Here is a 12,162-nt window from a genome sequence, read left to right as displayed (position 1 = left end):
ACTATCCAATTGCGTACAGAGTCATTTGAACTATGCCCGTTGATCACGCCTCTTGTGTAGTAGAAAATACAGAGCAGACTCCCCAGACTAATGTTCAATCTTTAAAGATTGAGCTTGGTCTGGTGATAGCCAGACTAAGTACTTGTAACAGTATAGAAAGGACACAAAGTAACCCCAGTTTTGCGTGGTGAATATCTGCAAGGAGTGCGCTTGTGTGGCAGCGACCCGGGTTCGATTCCAGTCCGTAGTGTTTCTTAAATTCAGTGTACATGTCTGTTCCCATCGTCTCACTGATGTTCTCTGGATAAGCGAGTTACTGGTATACTGGGATATATAAATGTCAGTAAAAGGCAAATTCTTAAACTGTGCCATTATTTATAAAGATTACTTTATTTTTTTTGAAGCACACAATAATGATGCTATTAGCACACTTCAAGATTACTTGGAATGCCATTGCAATGTGTTTTAAAATCACTAAAGTAAAAGATAGTATGACCTCAGTTTGTTATCATTATAAATGTATGTTCAACACTCATGCAGTGTAATTTCTGTGTCACTTTTCATGTCCAGCACCACATGAAGCAGAGGCCACTAAAACACAACCTTTGTGTCTGAACAGGCAAATATGAACAACGCTAGGGCTGGGTAAAAATATTGATCTCTCGATTTTAATCGATTCTCCTCTTTATGAACAGATATCGATTCTGATTCTGATATAAATCCCAAGAATCAATCTTTTGGTCAATGCTGTTTTCAGTTGATGAATGAACAGAGCATTGTAGCACGCCTCCCATCATCCAATAAATTGAAATCAGCTTTGTGCTTTGTTACTTTTGATATGAAACAAAGTCTCAGATTTCGAATTCTTTACATTTTAATGCGAAATTCAAACAATAAATACCGTTTGACTGTTTAATGTGTGTTACAGATCGGTTTTTCTGCCTCAGATCAAGCTAATATCGACTGTTTCTCAGAGACCGCTTACTGCACCTTTAAGCCCAATTAGCCCACCCCTAACACAAGGAACCCTGTCAGCTCACTCAGCTGGTACATTATCATTAAAAGTTAAAATTAACAATTGAATTGTATACAACTGCATTAGGCCATTTTTATAAAATAATATTTTAATATTTTTTTTAATGATATAAAAGTAAAAATATAATGCATATGTAATATAGTGCTTTTTTGTTGCAAAATGCTCCTCTCTAGAGTACATTTTTCTGGTTTGGCTTTTCTGAACTAAATGTAACATTATGTGACATATTGTTTACAAGCTGATTTACTGATGTCTTTCCGCAATTGAAACACTGATTGAGTGATGACATGATACATTTAATTAAGTTATACTGGTTCTTTCAACATACAGTATATCTTTCAATGTTCATTCATGTTTATTTCGTGGTATAACTAGTAAAGAGGAAGGGATTATCAGTTCACATGGGGATCGCTACAGCAATTCGTCATGCCACATTAAAGAGCACCTAAACTGTATTTATTGTTTGAATCTCTAATAAAACTTTGAGAATTTGAAAGCTGTGACTTTGTTTCATATCAAAAGTAAGTTCTGCATGCTCGCAAACTCTCACATTAAAACAATTATTCAAATAAGAGATTCATTGTGCAGTCAGCTTCATTGATTATAACGGAACTTTGTGAGATCGTGATGAACTAAGATGAGTGACAGCTTTTTAGTGATTATAAAGAATAGTAAAGGTCAAATCAGTGAAGTTGCTATTACCATATGAGAATATTGGGAACTTTATTTTTGACAGAACCCTTTCTGTCATGCAAAATGCTTAAACATTAATAAGTAAGCAAACCATTAACAGTCCCCTCCCCAATTTTGGAGAAAATGTAGTGGAATCAAATGAATACTGTGATAATTATAGCACAAGCGTTATGAATATATTATGCAAATTTGTGTGCAGTGCTACTGTGTATGTTTATAATGTTTTTTTGCTTTTATTTTTATACTGTTGTTTTGAATTTATTATAATTTTCAGTAATTTGTATGAATGTATGAATTATACAGAGCTATCCTTTTTATTTAATGTTGTGGGTAATTTATTTCTCACAGATTTTGTGAATTGTAATTTTTGTAATGTTTAATGAGGTCCATGCAATGCGCGCCTTTCACCAACATTGTGCTGTACTTGCTTTAAACACAGACATTTAGTCAGTAATCATACTGATAGTCTGAACTACATCACACCAGTTCGTTCTTCAAGTTCTCTTGAAGTATATCGGGGCCTTAAGTTTCATGGCCACAGAAAAAACTTCTTAATGTATAGAGTTTTAGAGCATGTAGCAAGATCGATTTTTTTTTTTTAAGGGACTTTATTTGTGATCAAAGAACAGCAAAGATCTTGGGTGAATGCACACACAAAGTTTATTTGACTATGGAATGCACGATAATTAATCTAAACATAAACACATACACATTCACACCAGAAGGAAACGTCTTGGTTACATACATAACCCTTGTTCCCTGAATATGGTACGAGGACATGAGATGAATGTTTTCACATAGATGAAACATTTTAAAGTTTCATCTTCCAGATTTCAAGTAGTCAAAAGTAAAGAATCACCCATGTATGTTTGTGTTTGTTCCAGGCACTGAGGGTTATGGGTAAGACCATGCGGGAGTGCTGGCATGCCAATCCAGCTGCTCGGCTTACAGCACTACGTGTCAAGAAAACCTTATCTCAGGTGACAGTGGTCAAGGACGTTAAAGAGTAACCCAGCGGCCTGGTACCCCTCTTATCTCTGTCTGTCAGTGTTATTGGGACATTTAAAATGCTCAGTTAAGATGCCAAAGATTGCAGGAATTTAAGAGTTAAAGAATTTAAGACTGTCTTGCGATGAAACCCGTGCTTTGAAAAAATTAAGGAAAGTGTATTCTGTTTTGTAGTCAATAGATGGTGATAGAGTACTGAGATACTGCTACCTCAACTGATCCTACAAGTGCCAAATGCTTTGAGTTGCACATTAAGCTTTGTGCCATAAATGTTTTGTTTGGTGTAATTTACAAGTCACACTTAAAATGTCTGGATATCTGTTTTCAGAAACATCCTCTCACTTTCAACTACTTTTATTTCCAGCTGATTTCTTAATGTGTAAATATGAACATAAATATTAGTATGAACATAAAAACATTCAACATCTGAGACATAAACTTAAGTTGCTCAGATAATTGACAATTAAAAAAAATAGAATAATGAGTGAATATGTTCCCTGAACAAATGGGGAGGAGAGGAATGTAAACTGCCAAAATTATTGATGGTTTATTGAACAAGAAAACAAAAAAAACAACATAGTTTTAACCATAAAGATTATTTGGATTGTACAAAATTATCATTACAATATAGTATCCTGAAAAAGGGACATTTCTTTTTTTGCCGAGTTTATATACAGGTGACCAAAAATAAATATTTTTTTTTTTACTTTTTTTTTTTTTTTTTAAGACTATATGTTGACGTCAGACAGCATAATGTGGTCTGCAACAGGATACTGGTGTTTTTTTAACCCAGCTTTGTGCAGGTTGTGATTTCCTGGCACTATTTTTTTCTACTGTTTTAAACACTTCAAATCCATTTTTGCTACCTGTAGACAGGATGATTGTCTGTAAGCCTTGTCATTTCTGAATGTAAAGGAAATAGGTTGCGTTTTTGCTCATGTGCAAATGCATGAAACAAACCCTGATGTCCAAAGAGGTAAAAAAAAACAAAAAAAAAAACGATGTAACTGATCATCCAAAGTAATTTGACAAGATGCTTCATATAGAGCAGGGGTCTCCAACCTTTTATACATCACGGACCAAAAGTAATGGATAATTCAGAGCAGGGGTCTTCAACCGTTTTTGTTTTAAAAGTATTTTTGGGGAAATGGCAAGGCATTGGTGGGGGGTTTGAGGTGTGATCAGAGCAATGATTAATTTTCTAATTTATCTATCCTTCCATTCCGTCCATCAATTCTCATGGGTCACAGGATACTAGAGTAAATCCCAGCATCCACAGGCTGGGGACACTACACTCACACACAGGCATGCACACATTCACACATTCAGTCACACTTACGGGCTATTGATTGTGTTTATTGTGTCATGTCTAAGAATTGCCCTTCAATATCATTAATTCTCAGAGTGAAAGTGGTAGATGAAGTAGTAGCAGTTGCTGTTGCCCTTTTTGAGTAATTAACTCTTTCCCCGCCAGTGTTTACTAAAGTTGCCAGCCAGCACCAATATTTTTTTTTATGATATTCACAAAAATCTCATGGGCCCCCAGAATATTTTGTTGCTTAAATATGTAAAAAAACAACACATTCTCACCCCAAAGCGTCACTTTCAACCATGCTTCAATATCCGACGCACAAAGCACCCTTTAGCGTCCATATGTGACGCTTCGGTTATGGGTAGGTTTAGGCGTCATGTAACTGACACTTTCGAAAGTTCGTCAATATCCGATGCACAAAGCACCCTTAGCGTCAATATGAGACGCTTCGGTTATGGGTAGGTTTAGGTATGTGGTAGGGTTATGCGTCTCATATGGACGCTAAAGGGTGCTTTGTGCGTCGGATATTGACGAATGTCAGAAAGTGACGAAAAAGTGACGCTTTGGGTATGAGAACGGGCTGAAAAAAAGTCGATTCCCCTGTTTCACAGACAAAGCTTAAGCCTAGTCCCAGACTAAAATGCATGTTTGTGCTGTCATTCTATCTTAAAATATGTCTGTGTTATTGTTTTTTCTCAAGATACACACCAGTAATGTTTTTTTTTCTAAGGCACATTTTTTAAAAGCTACTTAAATGTCCTAATTTAACAAATGCCTACTTCTGGCTTAATCTAAGCCTTGTCTGTGAAACTAGGCCAATATACATAAAAAATAGAATAGAGCAGCTGCTTAAAATAATAAAAATAATAATAAATAATAACAACAATAATAATAATTCTAGCTTCATTCATTGTTTTTTATCAACACTTGAATGTTTCATAAAATAGAAATTAGAATAAAAAGCTATGAAAATCACGTTTTTGTCAACAACTTTGTCCATATCAGATTCAAAAAGATGATCAAAACATAGATCAAGTAGAGTGCATCAACGCCCCTAAAGCTTGGACAGTTGCACAAGTCTTCCTGGGTTCTATATATTTTTTTCAGTAACGTTTGATTTATATACTGTTGAATGTTTGATGATCATGTTAGCTTACTTGTTGAGCTAACGTGCTTGTAAGCAACGACTGCGTCCGAAAACTTAGGCAGCTGACTTGTGTTCCTCTCTGCCTAATAGGCAATGACTTTGTAGGCACCTTTGTGCACGAAGGTACCTCACGATTTCGGACAGACTTCTGAGGCAGCATAACGGTTTAATGATATACAAGCAAAATAGAGCGAGCTTTGGCAATAACTAAGCAAATATTTCATTACTACAATAGTAATTTCTCGCTAGAAATGACATCAGAAGTGGAAAACGTTGGTCAAAAACGTATATTTACACATAAACTGACCACCAACCTCAACTCTCAGATGTCATTTTTATTTTTTAGGCTAACTGTCACAGAATGGAACGCATAGGATTGTGGAATATAAAAGGCAGCGAAGGATACATCAATGCTGCATTCAAAAATCGATCAGATGAAGGTATCTCAGAAGACAGAAAGTTAAGCTAACATTGGATTCAGACATGCCTTGATGCCTTTCTACCTTGGAATGCATCCTCAAATCTAAAGGCAGCATTTTTAAGTTTTCGGACGCAGCGAACGTCTACCTGCTCCGTCTGGTTTACACAGGTCTTCTTCGCTTGCTTTTGGATCAAGTAATGCTGTACTATGTCAGAAGATCCGTAACCGCTCCCCCTACCGTATAACAGTGAAATGGATTGTAGGAAAACTTGTCAATGGCGGAGAAAGAGAGGGGTTTGTCTCTCAGTTCTGGGTGCTTAGTTTCAAGATGCTGAAGCAATTTTCAGGGTTTCATGGACCCATTAGCTTATTTATCTCTGCATTGTGAACACATGGGGTTTGGAACATCTGAACTGCCACAGCCACAAAACCGTATTTCAGATACGATTCATAGTATTTTCAGTTAAATGCAGCTTTCTCTTCCCCCGTTTTCTCATCAGTAGCTGCATTATCATCATTGCTCTGACTTTTCCTACCTCCTGCTCCAAAGAAACATTGGCCAAGCCTGTTGCAAGAGTGAAATTTATGTTTTCTGAATCGTGCCCACTAGGTATATATTCCTAGTATATATATATCCCCCCCCCCCCCCCCCCCCACACACACAATTTTTTTTTCTTGTAACCCTGGTAGCAACTTTTCCAAATTGTTCCACAGTCTGTAAATGGGTCGCAACCTCAGGGTTGGGGACCTCTGATCTAGAGGACTTCTAAATGCCAATGTGAAATATATGACTGTAAAGAAAGTGTAAATTGTGTAATGTTATATTCAAATAGAAATTGCACTCTATTGCACTATATAAAGGCTCTAAGCTGCTAAAGAATATAATCAGCACTCAACAGCCTTGAAAATACAGAAACGGAAGAGCCCAGCATATCGGAAACCAAACATAAAATTATCTGTATATAAATAAACATGGGAGTATAGTGGAGCATTGTCATTTCTTAAAATGCATAACTGCATAACTTACTTGTCTGTTATATATTGTGCTTTAAGTCTGTGTGGTTGAACACTCAGTATATTTGTGATGTTTCACTAATATGTGAGGCTGTTCAGTAGGGATTTCTCTGTGACCTCTCTGTCTTTGTGTGTGTGTGTGTGTGTGTGTGTGTGTGTGTGTGTGTGTGAGAGAAATATGCCTTGTGAAGTTCTTGTGCATATAGAGTTCTATTTTTTGTACAGCTTTAATCTGGAACTTGTCTACAAATTACAGTATATCACTTCAAATATCTGATTTGTGTTAAGATTGTTGATGTGACACTAACAATTCTTGTTTCTATAGGGGTTTTCCATACTCAATGAAGTATAATGCATATGACGCTCACCAAAAAAAAAAAAAAAAAAAAAAAACTGTTTTGATTTAAATAGGAAAATGCTTAAGAGTTTATTATTGGATCATTATTACAGTGATTGTTATGTTTCTAGTTTGTCATATATTTGACAACAGTTAAACCCTAATTGATGGAGTGTGTAGCTTTTCAACCATGTAGCTTAAACAACCATGTAGGAAGACACATCATGGCCATATTCTAGGATGACAATGTCAAGATTCATCAGACTCAAACTGTGAAAGAATGGACCAGATATAAATGTTGTGATGTTATTTACATCAAGAGATGCATCAATTTCTGGTCAAGATCTTGTGTTGACAATCAAGCACTCTGTAAAGTCTACTCCAGCTCATCCCAAAGACTTTCAGTGAATTTAAGGTCTGGACTCAGAGGTGCCAATTCATGTGTGAAAATGATTTGTCATGCCTCCTCCCAACCATTTCACACACCTTTCACAATTTGAGCCTGATGAATCTTGACATTTGTCATTCTGGAATATGGCCATGATAATGTCTTCCTACATGGTTGTTTAAGAAATGGAAAGCTACACACTCCATCAATTAGGGTTAGAAGAACTGTTGCCAAACATACAACATGCTAGAAACATAATAATCAATGCAATAATGATCGAGTCACTGACTCTTAAGCATTTGCTTGTATAAATCCAAACAGAGGCTTTTTTTTTTTTTTTTTTTGGCCAGGCAGTGTATTTTGTCTAAACTTTAGGCTACATAATTCTTTCATTAGACATGGACATAGTTTACTGACTGTTTGGCATAAACATTCATATTCTATTATATTTATTTAATCTCTACCAAAGAGAAAGTGTTTAATTAATTTTGCCTGTTGAAGACGGGTCCTGTTTTATCCTGCTTCAATCATTTGCAAAAGCATAAAATGCTTAAATAAGGATTAGACAAGATGTCTGGAGTAGCCAAATCCTTAAAACTTAGGGAAAACTGCACCATTACTGGCCTAATGCTGTTGAGAAATGTTGTAGTTCACTATATGTCAATATGTCATATACTATATGTCATTGAATATGGGTATTCAATCTGAGATCCTAACAGATGTCAACCTTTCAGACGAAAGGTGTGAAAGGTCTGAGAGACAGCAGAGATGTGTATATGAGAATTGATTACATAATATGTCCACTGTCTTTTTGTGAGTAACATTGTGTTTTCTCTGTATTAGACTATTTAATTTTCTGCAATGTACACCATAGAACAATAAACTATTGTTCATGATTCATTGTCGTCTTAGTATGTGATTTATTAGGGGTTCAAGCACGAAGTGCTGAAACCCTATTGTAATTGCCCTGATTTTTATTATTTTTCTTCCGCCGTAAAACGCATTGTGCAGCCCAAACCGTAAGGGCTAGCCGCTAGAGCATTGAAACTTTGCCATATGGTAGTACAAAAATCGAGGAGAGGTTATCAAATTATGACCTCGATTGGCCCATAGGTGGCGCTATAGCGACCAAAAGCGTGAAACTGGTCATAACTCCTATACTATATGTTGTAGACTCAAGTATCTTATATCATTGGAAAGCTGTACACCTGGAGAATAAAATGTATATCTCCGATTTCATTTCCGGTATGCACATTTTTCCGCCATTTTGAATTTTGTCAAAAACCTACTTTTGCAAACTAGTCCGTGTTTTTTCGCCTGATCGGAACCAAACCAGTGCAGAAATGTTCTTTTGAGTCTGAATATCAATAATTATCGAAAAAAAAATGAAATTTCCATTCACGTTCACTAGGGGGTGCAAAATTAACGTTGTGGGAGGAGCCTATTTTACTAAAATGGCTATAACTCGAGAAGTGAATGAGCTGGCTTCACCAATCTCGATACACATGTGTAGGAGGTTAGTCTGGGGTCACAGTAAAAAAAACGCGTCGATTGGCCACATGGTGGTGCTATAAGACTAAAAAAACATATAAACATCCAAACGTTTGTCCGAATGACTTGAAATTTGGTATGCCGTGTCTTGGTCCAAGGTGATATGTATGTCTAAAAGGATATTGGCGTATCTCAAAAAACATGGCCGCCATCGGCCAATGAAGTTTGACCACCTATTAGACAAGGTTAACGGAGGCCGACCGGAACGAAACTTGGTGGGCATGTTTGGCTCAAGGCCCTAGAGGTCTGTAAGAATTTTGAAAGAAATCGGCCACTAGTTGGCGCTAACGAGTTTTATGGCTCTGTAATCACGTGGTGTTACACTCATCCACACAATATCCATATCATTTGATATATCTGCTCATCCTGAACAACTTTGCCTCAAGAACCATAGCTGTCAATCAAACCGTTCATTAAATATCTGCAAACATGTTAAAAACCTACTTTTGCGAACTAGTCTGTGTTTTTTCGCCCGATCGGAACCAGACCAGTCTAGGACAATTCTCTGGACTCTCTAGATCAATAATTATAAAAAAAAAGTTGAACTTTTGCATTTGGATGTCTGTAATACTGTCATTTATAAAATGGGTGTGGCAAAATACACTAAAAAGCCTATAAATCCTAAATGAAAACTCAGAACTTCACAAAAATTGGTGAGCATATGTAAAATAACATCCTTAACAAGCATGCCAAATAGGAAATGCATGGTTTTAAAGCTGTTTAACAGTTATAGCGCCACCTATCGTCCGATCTCCATAAAGGAGATCGGACGATAGGTGGCGCTATAACTGTTAAACAGCTTTAAAACCATGCATTTCCTATGGTACCTGTATTGGCTGTAAATGGTCTTTTCCATCTATTATGTCAGTGGTTACATGCTTGCTAAATAAAACTTAATAGCTTTTGATGCTTTTGTGCCTTAAAGGCCTTAATTGCTTGAACCCCGATAAATGCTGCTTGCAGCTTTAATTTTATTTGATCTTTTAAAAATATATATAAATTTGGATAAAATATTTCGGTTCCTTTTTTATTTCCATGGATGCTGTGCATACTATTTTCAGTGCCAAATTTGTTTAAGAAAACAATTAACTAATATTAACATTAAATGAGCAATAAATTTGTTACATAATTTATTAATCTTTCTTAATATTTACTGTTCATTGTTAGTTCATGTTAGCTCAAGTTTATTAAATAATATTAACATAAGCAACTTTTGATTTTAAAAATGTATTAGTAAATGTTGAAATTATAAGGTTAATAAATGCTTTAAAAGTATTTTACTTTATTTCATGTTAAAATTCGTATATTAGTAGTTAACTAATGTTAAAGGATTAGTTCACTTCAGAATAAAAAATTCCTGCTAATTTACTCATTAGAAAACATTTCAGGATTCTCCATATAGTGGACTTCAATCGGGTACAACCAGAGAACAACGGTTTGAAGGTCCAAATTGCAGTTTCAATGCAGCTTCAAAGGGCTCTACACGATCCCAGCCAAGGAATAAGGGTCTTATCTAGACAAACCATCGGTCATTTTCTAAAAAAATAAAAATAAAAATGTATATACTTTTTAACCACAAATGCTCATCTTGCACTCTCTCTGTGATGTGCCACGCATTACGTAATCACTTTGAAAGGTCATGCATGACATAGGTGGAAGTACCAACCTTGTGTTAACAAGAGAACATGCAAAGACATAGGCTGAATCTGAAAACAAAAAACAATAATAACAACGATGTCGGACGATTTTGAAGTTGGAGCAGAGTCCTGCACGGGTCCGATTTTGTAAATCCGCACCCGCCCGTACCCGCAGTGCTTAAAGCCGCATTCGACCCGTTTTCCGATAGCAGCACTAATTCAAATCCGCACCCGACCCGCTTAAAATAGAACCGACCACCTGACCCGCAACCGAAATAAAATTACACATTATCACATTATAGACACACTTACAAAAATGTTTATTGCCAGGTCACACAGAAGTTATTACACGACTATTAACACAAGGACAACTTCAGCCGAAGCTGTCAAAAGGCCGGTACATGAAGAACTTGGCTAACATTACCACAAAACGACACTCGGTTACTAACGTAACCTCGGTTCTCTCTAGAGAGGGAACGAGTGTTGTGTAAGTTTAGCTTACGCTACGGGAAAACTCCTTTTCTCGAGAATACTGAAGCAAGAAAATTATCCTTAATTTTCCAAAATGTAAAACGCATTTGCTGCAGCAGGCAGACATAGGTGAGACGGCTTGCGCGCCTATTGGCTGCTCTGCAGCAACTGCTGCAACCTATCAGTGCGTCTTGGCGTGATGCCAGTGCCAATGGGAAGCCTTCCCACGCTGTGTCATGAACCGCCAAAATGGGTGTGACCTTGAGCCTATAAATACCCCATGCGCTAGTTGCATGATGATTTCAGTCAACTGGAAGCGAAACCATAATGCAGCACAAGCATGGCAGCATACGCAACACTCGTTCCCTCTCTAGAGAAACCGAGGTTACGTTAGTAACAGAGTGTAGTTCTCTTACGAGAGTACTCTCGTGTTGCGTAAGTTTGCGAGGCCCAACCTGCTGCCATACAAATATCATGAAGTGAAACACCACTTGTCCATGCCCACGACGAGGCCATGCCTCTAGTCGAGTGGGCCCTAACCCCCAAGGGGCAATCCAAGCCCTTGGAAGCATAGGCTGACACGATAGCATCCACTATCCATCTGGACAGGGTCTGTTTCGAGATGGCCAGCCCTTTGACGCGGCCACCGAACAAAACGAAAAGCTGCTCTGTTTGCCTATAGGCAGCAGAGCGCTGCACATAGATCCTTAAAGCCCTCACTGGGCAAAGGAGGTTAACCCCAGCCTCACTGTCGGACGCAGGGAGAGCCGACAGGGAAATAACTTGTGCTCTGAATGGAGTCGCAAGCACCTTCGTGACGTAACCATGCCTTGGTTTGAGGATAACTTTAGAGTCATTAGGCCCAAATTCCAAGCATGTAGCGCTCACTGAGAGCATGTGCAGGTCGCCCACCCACTTTACTGAGGCTAGAGCCAGCAGAAAAGCGGTTTTAAAGGACAGGTACTTTAGTTCCACTGCATGTAATTGTTCGAATGGTCTACCTTTCATGGCATCAAGAACCGTGGAAAGGTCCCACGCTGGAACCGAGGGTGGTCGAGGAGGGTTCAGTCTCCTAGCACCCCTGAGGAAACGGATTATGAGGTCGTTCTTTCCCAGTGACTGGCCATTCGCAGGCTTCGCGAAGGCC

At 37.6% G+C, this 12,162-nt stretch overlaps 1 protein-coding gene across 2 annotated transcripts in view; it reads left to right on the top strand.

Moving 5' to 3' along the window:
• acvr1c (activin A receptor type 1C) overlaps nucleotides 1-3,715 on the top strand; it is a 112,324-nt gene extending 108,609 nt beyond the window's left edge. For both annotated transcript variants that reach the window (XM_084122778.1, XM_084122779.1), the window contains one exon: nucleotides 2,614-3,715. In XM_084122778.1, coding sequence (XP_083978904.1) covers nucleotides 2,614-2,739 — 126 coding nt within the window. In that variant the 3' untranslated portion in view covers nucleotides 2,740-3,715. The remainder of the gene's footprint in view (nucleotides 1-2,613) is intronic.
• The last annotated feature ends 8,447 nt before the right edge of the window (nucleotides 3,716-12,162 follow it).

Source organism: Abramis brama, assembly GCF_963993115.1.
Source record: "Abramis brama genome assembly, chromosome: 8".
In the NCBI taxonomy this organism is placed as follows: domain Eukaryota; kingdom Metazoa; phylum Chordata; class Actinopteri; order Cypriniformes; family Leuciscidae; genus Abramis; species Abramis brama.
The sequence above is the reverse complement of the archived record's forward strand: the minus strand, read 5'-3'. Positions and strand labels throughout refer to the sequence as shown.